The sequence below is a fragment of the Anser cygnoides genome, chromosome 3, assembly GCF_040182565.1.
Source record: "Anser cygnoides isolate HZ-2024a breed goose chromosome 3, Taihu_goose_T2T_genome, whole genome shotgun sequence".
In the NCBI taxonomy this organism is placed as follows: domain Eukaryota; kingdom Metazoa; phylum Chordata; class Aves; order Anseriformes; family Anatidae; genus Anser; species Anser cygnoides.
In genome coordinates, this window is record NC_089875.1 from 74,091,076 (window position 1) to 74,110,644 (window position 19,569).

The following is a 19,569-nucleotide window of genomic DNA, read 5'->3' on the forward strand; positions in this document are numbered from 1 at the left end:
ATGAGCACTTGCACCTAACAGCAGCTGTGGGAGGGGATCTCAGCCCTCCCTGATAGTGCTGCTTCCGTTCCAGGGTAGCGCTCTGTGCTGCTCCTAATCTCCCAGAAAGCTAAAATAAAAATAAAGTTGGTTGGAGCGGGTTGACTGTGACCGCCATCCTTGCTCACAGCTCACTGAAATCTCTTTAACCTTACCTCGGAAGGATTTCTCAGGATTTTATTGTGTGCTGGTACGAGGCAGGATAAAAGTACTGGATGTTGGTGAAGTAGAGGATAAGGATGCAGGATGCCCTGCTTGCTCCTGATGCTTATGTGATGGACGGGCATGGGTGTGAAAACTCGTTAGCTGTGAATTTGAGTGTTTTGTGCTCGTGTGTGTGTGTGTGTGTGTGTGTGTGTATCATCTCAAGTTAACATAACCTGTGGGTGTTGTGTCAGGAAGTGGAAGGAGGAGTCAGTGACACTCAGATACGCATTTAAGAATGATTATTACAAACAAATTGATTTTTTTTCCAGTATTGAGTGATTGAGTGTGCTGTGGTTAACTTAAACTATTTCAAGTTCAGAAAAATACAGCTTATTAGGTGACTATAATGAGGGAGAAGAGAGTATGGTGGTGATATTTAATGTTTTGTCACAGTTTGGAAGCAGTAGTGTTTTTTCAGAAACATTGGAAGAAAGGGCAATCATCATGAGGTGTCATTGGTAATGCCTGGCAATTATCTCACAGAATCCATTTTAAAACAAAGCTTTTGGACAGTTATTTAAACTGCTCTTTTATTTGGGAAAAAAAAAGTCCTTTCATAGAAGCTTTTTGATTTACTGTAATTTTATTATGAACATTGTAACATCCTAGCAGTAAAATAAAATTAATAACCCTGTGTTGGAGATTAGTTGAGTAGCTTCAAGACTGTTCAGAGCACTTAATTCTGAAAAGCCTTTTGTTGCAAGATAAAGACCAAGCTATTACAAGAACTTTATCTCTCATTACATGTATGTGAAAATAAAGCTGTTTCTATTTTTTTAATTAAACCTGTGTGATGGAAGCTTATGGAAACAGCATGGTAAAAGTGGCATTATGTAGCTTGCTGTTCATGTTCTACTTTCTGCAGGGATGTGATGTAGCTCAATAGGGTCTACATGAGCAGACAAGGATGGACAGGCAATGTGTTGGAGAATTCAGGTTAGTGACATTCAACCCAATAGATCCAAGGGTAACGTATGATGGTTCAGTTATGGCTTTGTGAGCAGTTAAACCGCCCTCACAGTAGGGACAGGAACTTGAGAGAGGAATGAGATAGAAGACGCAGAATGGGGTCATCAGAGACTGCAAAGTGAGAGTTTAGGGCTGGTGGTGGTGGTTCTTTCAAGTCATGCCAGTGAAGAAGGTGCAGTTCTGCATCAATTCGAACAAGTCTAGACCAGGACTGTCTCGTCCTGTGTTCCTGCTGTCTTTGCCCCCGTGTTTCTGCCTTCTGCTGAGGGAGCTTGGCTGGAAGCCACCTCACACACGTGTGCCTGCATCCGAAAACGAGGGAGGCTGTGCTGGCTGGACCATATAAGGATTAGATGGTGCCTGAAGCAGGTACTTCATTTCCTTCCACAGCAGAAAGATTTCTGCCTGCACTGGTTTTTAAATGATCATACAGTTTAGAAGATTGAAGAGGTGCCTTCAGATTTTCACCTTTACTTAACATTTCCCTTGTACAGAAAATTACTTCTAAGAATTGTAAATACAAATATGTTGGTGATGACGCATTTTAGACTCAAAAGGTGCCTTTATGTTGGTTGGCTGGTTGAACTATTTGAAACTAGCATAGTTGCTCACAACAATGAAGTGCGAATAGTGCCTAAAGAATATGCAGGGTTTTTATTCTCACTTGTTTAGTTTTTGTGTGTCCTTACAGAAGTTGTTACAGATGTGGATGCATCCCTGTTCTGTTACTTGGATGTATCCCAAGGGTACCAGGACCCTGATCCTGGCTGATGGTGTGACCGATCAAGTATGCCACCGGTTTAGAGGCTCCTTGTCTGATGACCCTCCTCAGTTTAGTTTGGTCGTGTTTTGAGTCTGAGAGACCGAACAAAGGAGAGGCTGAAAGGGAGTGAAAAGTAACCAAGTTGTCTTTTTTTTTTTTTTTTGGCAGAGTCATCCTGCCTTTAAGTTGTTCAGCTGCCTTTAAGAACTTGAAACTGCGGATTGTTTCACATTAGTGTTGCTTAAGTAGGGACCTGTAGGTTTATGTTTATCTTCACAAAGTATTTTATGTATATACACAAAGACAATGTAAAAGGGTCCTGAAAACTCTAACCCAAAATTCATGTTGACTTAGTGAACTGCAGAGTTGAATTAACAAAGGGCAGAAATCGTTAATGTTGCTCCTAACCTAACTTCTCCAGTTTTCTATCATCTGCTGTATTTCTCCTGTTAACTAATCACAAGTTTCTTTATTTTTTATTTTTTACAGGGATAAGTATATTCATGCCAAATTATGAATTCCAGTTATTTTTATGAATACAGTTTTTCCCCTAAACTACTGTACGAATTGTAAAGGGAAAAACAATTCTAAGGATGTCTATTGCAGTCTTGTTCGTGTTGCTTCCGTCATGCTTTTTGTAGTACTGAAAATGATGCATCAGTTACGGCTGAGGACCTCTAATTATTTTTTGAGCTATATTATCTGAGCTTTAAAAGTCTTCTTCAAAAAGCTATTACCGTATCAGTGTTATTAAAAAAAATATGGCTGAAGGGTGATATTTTTAAGCATCTTTTTTATTGTTTCTCTCATTAATGAAAATAAAAATATATTTTGTTGTTCTTTGCAGGAGCATTGTGACTTCTGCAAAGACTTGTCAAAAGGTCCAAATATCATCAACATCTATAGAAACAAAAGAGCAGACATACTGGGTCAGGTCTGATGTTGTCCTTACACGATACAGCAAACGCTCTGTTTTATGTATATGCCTTAATAACAAGACAAGTATAAATAGTGCTTCTTTTGCATATTTTTCCAGTTGTCAATGGTTTTCAGTTCAGTGACTTCTTTAACATAGCATCCTATGGCAAGCAGTTCACCAATTCTGCTGACTGCAATGCAAATAATCACCTTTGTTTTATATCTTTCAGGTTTTTTTTCCCTCCTCAGTTGTTGTGCTGGAGGAGGCAGTAAATACTGTCATATCTGTCCTGTCACTTCTGTTTTTTACAGCCTTCTATTACTTCTCTTTGCACTTCTCTCTGTCTTCCGGGGTAAAGATTTGTGGCTTGTATTTTGGATGTAAATCTTATCATAGTTTTGATGGCACTTGTTGACCTTAATTGAATGTTTTCTAGTTGTCCCTCTCTGGTAGGCGGGGGCCAGGACTGTGTATCATACTTAAGGTTGTGTATACCCTAAGCTTATGTGGTGAAATAACAATATTTCCCTTGTTTACTCATAACTCAACATTTGCTTTGCTTTTTATCAATAATAAGTGTTCGTTCAGCTGACATTGTCATAGAACTGCTTCTCACAATAACAAGATGTCATTCCTGAGAGGTAACGGTCAGCTTTCATATACTTGTGAAACTAGGATAGTCCCCAGTGCTCTTTTTCATGTCCTGGATCTCTCGAGTCATTCTGTTGTCCAGTTGATATTCACAGCTCTTCAGGATGCCCTCATCCTTGCTACCCAGAAGAGCTTAGTATCATTCACAAGCTTTATTTTACTGCTTGTTCCATTACTCAAGTTGCTTATTAGTAAAACTTTAGTATCACAGTTCAAACACTGATTCCTACAGATCGTTTGATTTTTTTTTTTTTTTTCCCCCCCTGTGAGAACTGGCCGTTCCCTCCGTCTTCTAGCCACGTGCTTAGTTTTGCAATATTTAAGTGGCTTTTCTAAAAGATTTGTAAGAGGAACTCTTCAAAAACTTTTTGGAAACCATAAACTGTATCACTAGGATCTCCTTTCTTATGTTTACTTTCTTTAGAGAACTCAGGTTTGTAAAGCTCAATTTTCCTTTACAAAAAAATTCTTAGTGATTATCTGTGGATGTATGGTACTTATCTGTCCTTTATTATAGTTTATTGAAGGTATGCATAGGAATAATACTGAATACAGGTATTTTAGTAGTTGATGGTGTCCTGAATGACTTGCTTACATCTTTTCTGGAATGACTGTGTTCTGTTTTCCTCAGAGGTCCCCCACATCAATTTGGTAAAGTAAAACTAATAATTCAGGAGTGTTGGGCTCCAAGACTTCCACGTCCTATTGATTTCATCTAAAATTATTAACTGTGATCTGTGTGGGTGTCATTCCGTATTAAAATGGCTAGGTTTTGACTCTTCTCAGCCTCTGTTGCAGGTTTGCTGATGCAACTATAGGTATGGCCCAACTATAAGCTTGATAATTTAGGTGATGTAGATTAAGACGTTTATATAGTTAGTCTCACTAGTTTTGCCAGCACAAATGAGACGACCAACTAATAATGAAGCCAATCACTTGATAAGGAGTAATTGTAATGTGGAACTGTGCCCTGAGACCAGTGAGGCTAACCGTAAACAAAATCCAAGAAAAATCTTGAAAAAGTTAACAACTTCTTAGGGTTTAGTTGTTGAATTATCTTAGTCATCAAATAATTAGTAAAAAATATTATCTTTTGGTCAGCAAATATATGTGTAACAGTATGTGAATGTAAGGTTTGGCTATCTTTTGTCCCATTTGCCCTTAATCTCGTTACTGCAAAAAAAAAAAAAAAAAAAAATGCCCTGGAAGGTAAGGCTTGCTACTGAGGACTTGGACAGGACTTTCTGTTGGTTGTGAACTGCCTGGAGTTTTAATGGTTAAGAGCAACATGTTACTCAAACCCTTCTGGTATTTTGATTACTTCTGTGAATATTTACTGGACAGAAGCAATCTCTGGAAAACAACTAGAATTAGACTATTCAGCTGTAAACATTTCAGTGAAGAGGCTAACATGGACGTGTCCTCTTTATGGATCAACTTGGGGTGATGAGGGCAATTCTCACAATAATAGGTATTAAAATCGGAGAGCATCTATTTAATTTGTTGACATTTCTGCTAATATGATCAGTTCAAAGTCTTTCACCAGTGTTTTATGTGACTTACCTCCTGAAACATGCTTTCCAATAAAAAAAAATCTTAACCAAAACACTAGTGTTCATTTGAAAGCTTTTGCCTTTGTACAACTGTATTTTAGAATGCTGTTAAACCAACTTAATTTACTTCATGCCTCATAGCTTGGGGTTTTGCACTGAAGTCAACCCTTTTGTAATAAGGTTTGAAGTTATTTAGCATTGAGCTCCTGCAAGTTTGAATCTTGCGTTAGTTCTTGGGGAAGATGGGTCACTGCTTTAAAACATCATTGTCAACTTGTCAGTGTCTTCTTTTTAAAGTATATGTAGTGTTTTTCCTTATCTTTACATTCTTTTATAATATTCTCAGATACCCTAGGTGGCCTAATAAGTCAGTGCGGCAATGTTGTCGTACTTGTATTCATCACCTGCTATTTGAGAATCGGTTCTGTAATTTAACAAAGTAAATTTGTTCAGAGGTCCCCAGCTCAAGACTTCAGTAAATAAGTTGTCTGTAACGTTGTTTAATTTCCGTGATTGCATAAACTCTTAAGACGTCAGCCTTTGCATAAGTATATGTATACATAGCTTGCATTAAGGGCTTGTGAGTAACTGGTGAAAGGAAACAGTAACCTTTTAGTGCACAATTTACAGGATGAAAATTATCAAACAGCAAACTGTGTAACCTTGTCTGATTCCTCAAGAGGAGGTAGAAGATGAGAAAAATCTCCCTTTTCTTTTGGCTCACTTGTTGGAGCCCTCAGAACCTTAGACAAAAAGGTTGGGCCTAAAAAAGCACAATTTGTCAAGCTTGCCTATGGATAAAATGGAGCCTCCTGTATTTTCAAAAACAAGTAAATGAAACTTTTCAAGCACTTCAAATAGTAGAATAGTGAAGACCGCTTCTGCTCCTTTGTCAGAAGGGAGCAGGGCAGGAATTATTTCTGAAGTGATGGATAGTGTAGGTTCGTTTACACTGGTTACTAAAAACGAAAGAAAACTATTACAGTGTTGTTGTATTTGTATTGCTTTATGGTGTTTGCCTAAAGCCAACTTAAATCCCTGATCTCTTTTTTGATGTCTTAGCATAGCTGAGTTAATGGGTGCTGTTACTGTCCACGGTAGCAGTCCATTCTCTATCTGGTACTGCTTTTATCACGTTTCACGAGGTCGTGCCAATGTACACCTCAGATCTTTGTGTCACCAGGAGGACTCGTGTCCCTGGCTGCCTGGCAGGGCCCGTGCTGCTGCTGTCCTTGCTGCTCTGTCGAGAGAAGTGTGTCTGCTGGTAGTCCTCAGCGTGATCGGGCTGTGGTAAAACAATGTGCAGTCGCTGCCTTCTGTTAAGGCCTTGGATTTGGAAGACAGTGTTTGTGCGGGATGTCAGAGACTTGGCATCTTTGTGATGTGGTGGGACGGGAGGGGAGTGTGTGTGCCAGAAAGGAAGGCTTGGGTATGGGTGAGCATCAAAAATGTACAACCAAGTCAAGCATGGCCGAGTTGTTGGCCGCAGATGGTATGTAAGCTGTAGAAACTGTGAATCCAGCCCATGGTCGGCCTCTTTCTGTGTCTGGGTGCCCTGTGCTCCTCACCCTGCCTGTGATGGGTAAATGGGATAGACTGACACGAGACCTTTTATTTTCCACTGTCAAGGTGATCAAACACTGGAACAGGTTGCACAGAGGGGCCCCTCTCCTTGAAGATACTCAGAGGCCTACAGCCAAGGCCCTGAGCACCTGCTTTTGTTGGCCCTGCTGTGAGCAGCAGGCTTAGACGACGTGACCTCCAGAGAGCTCTTCCAGCCTCAGGTGTTCAGTGGTTCTGTGATACCCAAGAACTACGTGGTCTGGGTCACCCACCCAGGAAAATTAGGCAAGTCTGCCTTACTCATCCTAAAATCACTCCCTCTGAAGGTGTGGCTGTTCAAGAGGAATACATAAGTTCTGACAAAGAGGACAGGGTTAATTGTTAATACTTAAGAATTTCCTACTGATCTCTGTATTGTTGTCCGGAATATGAAAAGAAAAGCCTTAGTCACCAAGTAAAAGAAATAAAGACCAAAGATCAAAGACAGTCCTTTTTATTTTTTTTTTTTTAAATAATTGCTTTGAGCTTGTTGTTCAGAATGCCTCTTTGTATTCAAGATAAAGTAGACTGTATCTCTAGACCAATGATTTCCAGTCACTGTCTAGTTAAGGTACGTAGTCAAATGGCCAGCTACCGTTTAAGGAAGAAATGCTTGTAAATTATTTTCCTCCAAAAGTAGTAACCTGATTAATATACAAACAAACTGTACTTTTTTTTTTTAATTAGATATCCATAACCTAACTGTGCCAGGGTCTGATTTTATTTTCATTTGTGTAAAAGCTTTGGACAGTGTTGGGCTAGTCGATTAAAATACTAACTAGTATCACTGGAGGATGTGACTAGTTCTTCCCAAGTAATTGAAAGAGGTGGCCCTGATTACTTTTTGTACCAGTAACTTGTTAATCTCTCAAGAACCTAAGGAGCGTATTAAGATTCAGTTTTGTCCGGATATTCATGGACAGTTATTAAGATACTGTAATAGGCACTTCTGAAAACCCTGAAAGGTTTCTGAAACCTTTGGGAGGAAAAGAGTTATACTGATGAAAAATATCATGTGAATCTCAGGAATTCTGGATGCATCTGAAGGAATTTGGGGGGCAATGAAGGAATCGTGGGATGCTTCCCCAGGTTACTGACAGGAATGAACTGGCACTCTGTCCAAGTCTGAGAGGGGTGCTTTAACAATACCACGATACATGGATTATTGTTGGTGAGATTAATTCAAAAGCTCATGGATGCATTACGCCTTTGCTTTTCAAGGCTCTCTAATACCTATTTTTGGAGAAATGCACTATTGTTAAGGATTTTACCCATCAAATGAGAAGTCACTTTGACCAGAGGAAACTCATTTTTCCCCCCACTTGTCTCCCTGTAATCCCATCTCAAAGGGCAGTGTATGAAGGGCTCTTAGGCTTTAATGGGGAGCCATGATCTGGAGTGAGAAGAAACAGAACTTTTGTGTGCTTTTCAGACTTTGAACCTTTTTCCCTGACAGAGCAAGGATTCCAGAGCTAAGATCTAAACGCGGTACAATTCCTGTTGTATGCTGCTCAGGGTAAAGCTTTGCAATGAATTTATTTATTGGGTAAAAATAAAGGGTATTCCTGCATGCTCGGGGTCTGCAGGGGATCGCAGGGGCAGCATGCCAGTTCTGTGGCATGGCAAATCCACTTGTGTGAAAGAGGGACCCTTGGGAGAGGAAGGCAAAGCAAAAAAGGACCTGATTTATCCACAGCTTGCTCATTAGGAATACATTGCTGCTTTTGTTAGGCACAGTAATTATCTGGTATTCAGGCTCTAGCTAGGCTTTCTTTTTTGTTTTTCTTGTGCAACCAATTTCTTCCTAACAAGATAAGTGTTTTCTTTGGTGCAATCTTACAGGTTATCTCTAAATAAATAGGAAGTCTTTTTTTTTTTTTCCTGTGTACAGCAGAAATGTCATGTATCTTTCCTACTCAGGGTGTTGTTTCACCAGTAGCTTTCTGCCTAAACTGGGATGGATGCTGTCTTTATTCTCTCTTCCTCCTCCCAAGTTTTTGAATTCCACAAGTTAATGTGTTAATGATGAATTATGACAGAGGGGAGTGCCTGGGGGTAGTTCCAAATAATTTGAATAGTCTGGACTTTAGCATCAAATTGAGCAAGTTCTGGTTCTCTTTATGTTCCAGACAGATACCTATAAACAATCACTCGTCTTTTTAATGCCCTGTTACCTTGTGGGGTTGTTAATCAAATGAGACCATTGCAATGCCAAGATTGGAAAGAAATTAATGATGTATTTTTGCTCTGATAGGGTTTAATTGTAGTTAAATTTGATCCAAAGTTTTTCATGTGTGTGTAAAATGCAATGACTGCTTGGCACATATCTTAATTCTTTATTAATTTGAAGGGGTCCCCCTGCATGGCATTGCTTTTCCAGAACATCATTGCCGTGACTCTTGTGTCTGACTTGGGTGTCATGTTTACACATCTGAAGGGCTTAACTTTTGCTCCTACCGCTCGCCTCATTTTTCTTTTCCTTGATGCTGTTTTCAGACTGTTCACAAAATAACACTCCTGCAGCTGTTACTGGAAGGCTGTTCCAAAACCTCAGTTCTCAGGCTGCTACAAAACACCTTTAGTTTCTAGCCTCATTTTCTCTGTGGTCAGTTTTTATTTGACCTAGTGCCAGCTCTAACTTACCTCTTATAACTTCTTCCTTTTTTTTTTTTTCCTTCTATTTGTCTTGTCTTCCCTGTGGGCTTTTTGGAAGTTTTTTGGCACGGTAAGGTGAAGGGTGTTGGCTGTTCTTTCAGGGAGGATGTAGACAGGGAAGAAAGGAGAGGATCATCTGGCACTTGTCAGGGCTGGACAGCAGGCAGATGTGGGAACCGGGGCATTGTGTCACAGCGTGGCACAGATCTTTAAAAGCAGGGCAGAGCATCTTGTTAAAAGCCTCCTAGGAGAAACACGAGGAGTCATATCCTGTTAGGCTTTGCTTCACAGGATTAAGTAAAGCAAGCTCTCTTAGTCACCTCTAGGTCCCCTCCAAGTTCTCTTAGTCACTTTCTGTTTCTCCCAGTGCACTGGTAATCCATTTTCACGTTAGTTCTAGGAATTTCTCCAAGCAATGTAGTCCATCAGGGCAGCTACCGAGCAGCAGCCCCCCCCCCGGCAGCGTTGCAGAAATGCCTGTGGGGCCATGCCGTGGGTTGGGTCGGGTAGCTGATCTCATCTGATCTGCTTCAGTTGAACAGTTGGCTTCATCTGGCTTCAGCACAGCACGAAGGTACAGATAGAGTTTGAAGTGAAAGGCTTGTACCAGCACGTGTCTTGTTTTAGAAGGGTAATACCTGATTTGTTCAAGTATCATAGATGGCTGTAATAAAAACATAGTGCTGTGGCTTGTAGTTGTCCAGCGGCCATTTGAAATCCCCAGATTGTTTTCCTGCCTATTTCTGTAGCAGAGTTCTGTAGTCCCCCAGTACTTAATTGTCCGGCTAGTCTTTAATGCAGTCAGCTTTTATGATACACCAGATCTATGTGCTGGTAATGTCCCTTAGCTTTACATTTAAAAAAAATCTAATTTTAAGTAACAATACGCTCGTGTCTAGTTGTGTCAAATTTAGTTCTGAACCAGTAGAGCTCTCCCACAATTTTTTTCTTAAAAATAAAAAAATAAAAAATTCCGAAGACAAACTACCAAATTAGTTTGCATTCTTCCATTAGGGAGTCAGTGTTGCATTTTAACCTTGTTTTCATTGCCTTCTGAATCTTCACAGTGCCTTACACAACAGCGAGGTGAAACTAGGTTGGCAAACCTTGTTAGTTGCTAAACCAAATACTAACCATATCTTTTTGTTCAGAAGTTTCATGTTTAATACATATTTTAAGTATGTGACCAATCCCTGCAGATGGGGAGAACTTCAAAGTATCTGTGCAGTTTACCTATTATACAAAAATGGGAGACAAGCTTGGAAGGTTATTTTGAAGCCCTGTAAGACTCGGATCAGAGACAGGGGATTGAATTATCCTCTCTCGTCTCTGTCTTCAGGGATGATAGGACAACTAAATTAATCTTCAGGAAGAATCATGTAAAGCTGTTTAGCATTATATTGAGTTTCTGGGAAGATATGCTTTATAGAATTAAGGAGTTCAGAAGAAGTTGATAACATTTGTGTGGTTCAGCATTACTGTGCGCTGCTTTGACTTTTTTTTTGTCTGCTTTACTAGTTTGTGGCTGATCAGGTATTGTCCATGTTCGCATTCTTTCTGCCAAATCAGCCAGAGTTTAAAACGTTATCCTGTGCTCACATCTGATGCAGATTTAGTTTGAATTTGTGGTTGATCTGATGCACTGTGTTGGTATTTGCAATCGTGTTTCTCTGGTCTCAGATAGTTTGGTGGCTGCACGTTGAAGTTTCTAGATATTTCATTTGAATTGTGTGCTTACAGATGCTTGTAGATTACTGTGCTGTCGCTGTTACTGTGATAGATTACTGTGCACACACAAACTCAGAATAAGTAAACAGAGGTGGTCATTGTCTTCCACTGTAACCTTTTAGAAATTTGCCAAAAGAAAACATTTCCATGTATCATAAGCACAATTTTAGTTAAGACGAGGCCATCACTTTGTTAAAAGTACAAAGTTCAGATTTAAGGCTAACTTAGGATGTGGTCGATGTGTGCTTTGGATCACAGTTGTCGGTATAATTCAATGACTCATTTTAAAATAGCAAATTTAATCGCTTTATGTTCACCAGCAATATCTAAAAGTGTTGAGTCAGGAGGAAGATTTTCTTCTTAGCTCTTTTTCCTTTAGTCTGAGAAGTGGTTTTATTCTCATGCCGGTCAGGTACGGTGTCCACTGCACTTGAGGAGCATTACGGGTCAGACTGCATAGCCTCTAGGTAGGTGAGTTGCTTAAAGGAAAACAAGATCAAAGTCACTTTTATAGCATATAATTTCATGCTTACAGAAATTCTTTACAAGCTGTTTGCTTTCTACCAATTTTTTCTTGGTGTGAAAGACTACTTTAACCAAGGCTAGCCTGGTCTTGCTGAACACTGAAATACAACTAAACTTCTGTCAATGGGAATTGCTTCCATGCCTTGTCATGGTGATGACAATGTATATGTCAATATAATAAAAAATTGTTTCCAGCTCCATCTTCTCCTGAAAGGAAATGTAAGGAAATCTTGTTGGCTGGTTTGTTTATTATGGATCCAGTCTTACTGAGCTACATGGTTTACACATAAGTACTAACTTTTCCCTCCTTTCCCTGCTCAGTAGGAAAAACCTAAATGAAGGCAACTTATAAAAGGCAAGCATTGCAAAGAGGAGGAAAATGAATCGTAATTTGAATTGAGAAAATAGCAGTTGATCTAGCCTTACTCTTTAGCTGCATAAAAAGTTTTGCACTGTTTTTTGTGTACACAGTAGTTGATGTAGTGAAATGGGAGACTTGCTGGAGTTGACTATAAAATGGCAGAAGAAAAATCTGCAGATGGCTTCAGGCGAGCAAAGACTGGGTTCACAAGCGTTGGTTGCTTCATGGCAATAGGAAAGTTATAGCAGATTCCTTTTAGGTAGTAAAGAATAATTTGGACTGACTTGTTACAGTTATGGAATGTGCAGACTCACTTAAATGGATGAAAAGCATTCTTTCTTCCAGTACTGCTGGTCTTTTTGTTAGTCCTCTAACTGGCCTCGCAATACCTTCTCCAGGATGATGTGAGCATGTGGGAAGTGCTTACGGCCCCAGGCCTGTTGGTGTTGTAAAGAAGCTTTTGGACAACACATGTAGATACGTGGTTTAACTCTTACGCTGTCCTGTGTGGAGCCAAGAGTTAGTCAATGATCTTTGTGGGTTCCTTCCAACTCAGGATATTCTGTTTGCTATTTTGCTTTTTGTGAGATTGATTAATCAGAATCTCTCTCATTATTTTTTACAGAGCAAATTCGGTTAAAGAATATAAGAAATGTATATGGAAGATGCTTGTGGTATCGCTTGCGACTGTTAAAACCACAGCAAAACATAATTCCCACTGTAAAGTAAGTATATTTCACTTGCATGACTTCCATTAAAACAATTCCTACATCCTACTTTTATAAAGCTATTTTTCTTAATCAAAGCAGCTGGAATTATTTGCATTGTAGTTGTTTTTGTGTCATAGAAGAGACATTTGCAATTTACTATATTTGAATAATACCTAATCATTTTTATCTAGTAGGGCTTGAAATCAAGATGAATGCTTTATCCTTTATAAAATACATGTTAAATGAAACCAGTGAACCTCAGCACTAATAAATATGTAAACAATGCATTTATTTGTTCAAAAGATGCTCTTCCCTCACAGAAATTAGTGGTGCTAGTGATATCTTTTGATTTAGATATTTGATGTGTAAATACATATATTCAAGTATACAATAGTAATAATTCGTATGTTCAAAGCTGAAGACTATGTATCTTTCAGTTTCTTGTTTCTTACTCCTGCTGTCAATATTTTACCTTGTAATGCATTTTTTGCCTTTAAAAAACAAGAAAACATTTGCCTTTGTCTAGGATAAGATTAAGGTCATTCTTTGGAAATACGAAATGTTACTGTATGCCTGTTGAGGACAGACAGTTAAAGAATGTGAAGGGGCTTTGATAGGGGCTTGCCTGTTTGTTTGTTTAAAAAAAGTTGGAAGTCAGGTCAGCTGTCTTTATTTGTGCCAAAGGTAGAGTTATAACTGATACTTGATACCTGCTTTAAAGCACTTTGATATTGCTGTTTGAATATTGTCTTGTAGACTGATATTTGTAGAGTTACACTAGACCTAATGCATTTGTACATGTTAAAAATTTTTTCTTCCAAACAGGAAAATAATCCTCCTTGCTGGATGGGCATTATTTTTGTTTCTTGCATACAAAGTTTCCAAAACAGACCGAGAGTATCAAGAATATAATCCTTATGAGGTTCTACATTTGGATCCTGTAAGTAATAGCATCTTTCAGTAGTGTGTACTACTGTAATTGTATGTTTTGTGTCTAGATGTCAAATTTAAGACTTATTTTTTTAAACAAAAGTTAACTCCAGTGAACACATCTGATGGTTTTGTTCCTTTTTTTTTTGGCATCTGAAAATTGCTGCTGTTTGTTGTGAAGTCCACCATTAGATGTTCTGTGTATATGAATACTAATGTATGACTTTTGCATCTAACAAATTCAACATTCAAATGACTTTCTTAATGCGATGAGGTGGATTTCTTCAATAATTTTGAGGCTTACTTTGGTGTTGCTTTTCCCTTTTTACAGTAAGAAAAATTCTGCTGTGTATGCTCTGTAGAAAATCCTCTCAATAGCCATTTTCAGGGATGCTGCTGCATAAGCTGTATAAACAAAATGCTGATTAATTTGACTTTGTTATATAGTGATAATTCTCTTGTAAATGGAAGAGTTTGCTGAAGGGTATTGGTGATGTGCATTTTGGAGTAGTGAAGGCTGCCTTGAGTCTCAGTTGCATCTGTGAATGGAGCATTGAAAACCATAAATTCTACACAGTAATACAAGTCAATTAGTTTATTAAACTGAAAAAATGTAGTGTTGCTATAGAAAGCAGATGTGCAGTGTTTTCTTTATATTGAAGGTCTGATTAAAAATGAATATAAGAAGTTATATGTCTGGAGGAGACAAATAGACCTGCTGGGCATGTATTAAACTCTTTGTCTTAACTGCAATACCTCAAGCAAATTTTCTACTGATGGTAATTATTTCCTACTCTGAGTATTCATAGAGTCATCTTTTCAGTTCTGAAGCCTGACACGTTACACTCTCCAGTCTAAGGAAATGCACTCCGAATACAGCTCAGCACAAGAATAAGGAAGAACTCTGAACGTACCCCCGTTTTGATTAAACTTGACTTGTGTTGTTAGTGTGGGAGAGCTTAATATGAATACGAACATTTACAAATACAGCTCTTGCAAGTAATGACATGGCTTGTCAGCATAAGGATAGGCATCGCTGGTACTGCTTTCTGTGCTAAGAAAGCCATTGTAGCAGATGTGTAGATCTCATCCTATTTCTTGCTAGACAGGTAGAACAAGACTTGTCTGTCAAGTGCGGAGGCAAGTTATTTAAATTCAGCCTCTGCTCAGTTTCTCTGTGAATTGACTGATTGCTGACTTACCTTTTCTACTGACACACGGGAACAAGATAAATTTTTTGCTACTGAATAGTATTTGTTGGAACTGTACAGTTTAAATGTTCATATATCTGGGTTAACTTTGGTTAAACAAATCAGGCTAGGGAGTAGGTCATCAGTGTATTTTCTTTTGTTGTCTTTAGAAAATTTCTATGACCCAGTGGGAAAAAAGTGTGTAGGTACTGAATTCTAACTTGATGTTTATTAATAAAGGTTTGTGAGCGCACTCAAGACACATGAAATTTATCTAGGTTGTAGTGAAGAATCCAATATGGGAACGCTCAGAGAACTGGTGCATAGAAGGAGCGTAAGGACAAGTTGAATTAAAACTAGAGATGTTCTATGGTGGATGAAGAGATGTGTGTGAAGATAAATAGTTGAAGTAGGGGTAGTAGAATCTAAGATTCCAGAGAATAATAGTGTTTGATGCTTGCGCTATCAGAGATGTCTGTTGTATTCCCCTAAAAAACTTCTGTACTGGACTTAGGTGAAAGCTAACAGCTGCCTTCCAGTACCATTGAAGTGTAACCTTTAGAGTCACTGCCAGCCCTGTTCATGAATGATACACCTGTTGAAGTGTTGTTAAGTAATGGAAATGTTTTCTTTTTCCTGCCCTTTTCTTTAATGGCAACAAAACTTTCATTTTTTCAGAAAAATAATGAAAGGGTTGCAGATGCAAGCATTTGAAAGTTTCGATGCACAATAATTCATTTTCTTTGCATTCACAGCAAGGCCAAGGTTATTTTTTAATCTTGTGTTAGCATACAATGAGGCTTTTCCTCTAAAAGTGAACCACAACATGAACGAAGTCCAGTTAATGTACAAGAACCTTATCTTATATACAATATCAACACAATAGCTCTTTTTGGAGCACATCATTTACAATTCACAGATACACAGGGCACTGGGATGGTATTACTGGTTTATTGAACAGGCAGAAAAGTGAAGCACAGTATTAATTATAATTTTAAATTCTTCAAAGAAGACAGTCAGGGCCTTAAACTTTAACGTAAGCAGTTAATGTAGGAAAGCTCTGTGTTCCAGGCAGGGTGCTGACTGACAGGAACTATCCTAGGCTGTTAAGCATTTATGTAGGTCAGGCCTAGTCTCTATAGCCTAGCACTTGAAAACGAGGAGTAAGCAATTAATGATACATGGAAAGTTTATCATCAGTTTATCTGGCATCACGTGCTAACCTCTGGTAGAGGAGGAAAAAACACTGGGATTTCTTCTTATTTTTTATGTGCAGGATTCATCTGAGCCATGGAAACCCACCTCTTCCTTTCCAATGAACAGATTTTTTTTGCACTTTCCAGCTTCTGCTACTCATCTGTCATTCTTTGTCTAGTCTTGAGGTGGTTGTTATTACCAGCTCTAATTTATTGAGGATTAAATTCATCCCGGGTGTTAAATAAGGCAGGCATGCTGTTAAAATATAGTGTTGGAAAATGATAGATACTTTGCATAAAGAAAGATAAAGTAACATAGTAAATGAAGCCTTAGGGTAGGTTGATTTCTGGCTTAAATGTATTAAAACTGTATCATTATTTTGAAGTAACTTCTTATGTGTTTTTTATATACTTAATATCAGCCTGTTAGACCACCAACTGTTGAAAAGCCCTATGGGTAATGGGTCTGTGAAACTTAGCAGATAACTTAGTAGAAAAAACTTTTCTGGATTTCCTTGACTAATGTAAGTGCAGATAAAGTTTTAATGAAGTTCACGGTCCAGCCTGAAAGTTGGTGCACATGGGTGTGGGCTGGTGGCATTTAATGACGTGCTGTAGTAAGATAAGGGTTGATCTTTTCCTCAAGTAATGTGTTCTGTTTATTCAAGAAGTTTGAAATTATTTATGAATAGAATGATTCTGGGCAAAGGCATTCTGAAGTGGCAAGGCAATCCACTGTTCCTAGTGACTGGCAGATTTGTTTCTGCCTAAAAGCTGCAAGTGAACCTTCATGCTTTATCTATGAACTGTTTGCCTAAACAGTGGACTATTGCAAATGAGAATTCTTTGTGTTCTTCAGTGTGTTCAGGAAAAGATGAGATTCCTCAAACTGGTGAGGAAACCTTACTTTTTTTTCTATGAATGGACAAACAAGAAATCCAGAAGAAAATAATAGCCAATTATCTGAATGTCTTTTTGTTAGGCGGTAGCTTCTAACTTGGTTTAAAAGTAAAAGGTTACTTTTGGCTGCTATAAAAATGCTATAATCATGTTTCCATGAGATGCATATGTAGTTTCATCGTCATATGAAGAACATAATTCATATTAGAACATAAATCTTTAAACATGAATGGCTCAAAAATATTGCATAATGCGCTTTAGTATACAGATTATAGAAGAATGGGTTTGATTTAAGGTATTAATAACACAAAACTTTCTCTTTTAAGGGAGCAAGTATATCAGAAATTAAGAAACAGTACCGCGCACTATCATTAAAATACCATCCAGATAAAGGAGGAGATGAAGTTATGTTCATGAGGATTGCTAAGGCTTATGCAGCGTAAGTTCCTTTTTTGCCTTTGAATAAAATTGGTATCTTGGGGGGTTAAACCTGTAAGGTAATAACTGGACTGATCTAAGCAGCCAGGGAAAGCGTGTTTCGATATGTAATGAAAAAAAAAAAACAACAACAAAATAAATCAATGTGTGACTCAGTTCAGTGCATGCCTGTTGTGTGTACAAGTTAGGAGGGATAATTTAATTGTTAGCAGCTGTCAGAATACTGTAAGGTGTTAGTTCTTTGTATTTAACTTTCATGTCAGCTGGGAAAAGTGCTTCCAGCGTGACACATACTAAGTCTTAAAGATGAAAAAGAACAAGATGTGTTGCAGTGTTTAAGCAACAAACCCTGTTATGCTTCAGAATGGCCATCACGTAGAGAATAAAGGTACTGTTCATTTCACCTGGTGGTAAAGCCAGAGTAACAAACAATATTCTAATCCTGTTCCCATCTGGCAGCAGAGGTGTTTTTCTGGTTCTGATTCAGTTTTCTGTTGGCTTGCAGACTTGATTTTTTGACTCAGTGGCTGTTTCGTGTTATCTGTGTAGTTCTTAAAAGAAGATTCAAGGATTCAGCTTTTCCTCCACTGTATTTTTTTTCAGTCATGCCTGTGTTTGTAGCTTGTTTTTTTGGATCTGAGTGAAGGTGTGTAATATTAGATTTTGGCATAAAAGAAATCCCTTTTTCTGAATTTCTCCAAAATAAAAATGTGGATTTTTTTATAATACTATTTGTACACTGAATCTTGTACAACTTTATATTCTTCTCTACTCTAAATAATCATCCAAGGATCTAGCAAATTGTAGAATTCTGCTTTAAAGTGAGTTGCCTATGTGGTTGAGCTTACTGATTGAGTGTATTGTATGAGATGAGAAGTTCGATACTGAGATGATTTGAGTTTGATAATGAGATGAGAAGGAAAGCCAACACCGTGCTCACTTTGAGCAGTTTTGAAATTATTCTTTCTGCTTACAAATAACTGCATTATTGAGATGCTTCTGTAGAGTATTGCTTTATAAACTCATGAAAAATCTCACCACTGTTTTGCAAACTAGCAATCAAATGTTAGGTGAGTACAGTCTCATACTTAATATACTTGTGCAACAGCTACGACAGAGGCAAATCTTAGGGAATGACAGTGGAGTTCCTTAGCTGTGCTGTCTGGAAAGAATATAAAGCTACATATTCAGTAAGTCTGTTTGTTAACAAGTGTGAGACTTAGTCAGAAGTCTCCAAATCATTTCTGATTCTCCAGATTTCTTCTGTGGCAAAGTCTTCCGTATGTGTGGTGAATGAATGCGTGGTGTTGAGTGTGCGGCGTTGTGTGGTGTTGTGTGTCGTAAAGCAGAAAGTTCCTACTTCCTTGTTGTAGTAGGGATTCTTCTTGAGATTGCCTGTTGCCAACAAAATGTCATTATGGAACAGGTATAGAAACTGTAAGATTTAGGAGGTAGTATCTCATTTTTTTCTCTCTTCTTAGATATGGAACTAAGCAGTTCCAAATGAAAAAATCAAACAAAAAAATCCCCACAACTGTACTATCAAATGTTAAGTATAGAATAACAGAATATAAGCTTCTAGAGATAATTCTGACTTATCAATTCATCTTGTGTATTTACCTTCTTCCACCCAAAAGATAGCATCTTCAACCTTCGTTGTCTTTCAAAGCTTGCTGTACTGTAACCTGGTGTTGAAAGGTGCTTTTTGTTGATGGATTGAGCAGTCAGTCTCACGAACGGGAAATGTGATTCTGATTTCTTGTAAGAGTGCATCCTTTTGTTTCTAATTTCTTTTGCTGTCAGATTGATAAAAAGGATTTTCCTGTGTATCATGAAGGAATGCAACAGAATTGTTTTTATCAGATTTTATGTAAACAATAGAATTTTTTTAGTCTCTGAACAATAGTATAAATGCCACATTTTAAAGTTTCTCTTAATTATTTTGACAAAATTCCTTTATTTCTGTATTAACGTAATATTTCTTCTTGAAATTAGCTTAACTGATGAAGAATCACGGAAAAATTGGGAAGAATTTGGTAATCCAGATGGACCACAAGGTAATAATTATGAATGACTGAAGTCCTGTATTTTCTGTGCATTAAGATATAAAATGTCTGGTCATTTGAGAAGCTCTCAGATCTTATTTTACGTAAAATATTTTTTCTTTGATTTGAAGATATCTAATAATTCTTTGCATGTAAAACTGGCTGTGGTGTGTGGATGAGAGAAATGG

The 19,569-nt window shown here is 38.0% G+C and overlaps 1 protein-coding gene across 1 annotated transcript in view; it reads left to right on the plus strand.

Moving 5' to 3' along the window:
* SEC63 (SEC63 homolog, protein translocation regulator) overlaps positions 1 to 19,569 on the plus strand; it is a 58,545-nt gene that overhangs the window by 5,083 nt on the left and 33,893 nt on the right. The window contains exons 2-5 of the mRNA XM_066994440.1: positions 12,598 to 12,697; positions 13,508 to 13,622; positions 17,225 to 17,337; positions 19,332 to 19,393. Coding sequence (XP_066850541.1) covers positions 12,598 to 12,697; positions 13,508 to 13,622; positions 17,225 to 17,337; positions 19,332 to 19,393 — 390 coding nt within the window. The remainder of the gene's footprint in view (positions 1 to 12,597; positions 12,698 to 13,507; positions 13,623 to 17,224; positions 17,338 to 19,331; positions 19,394 to 19,569) is intronic.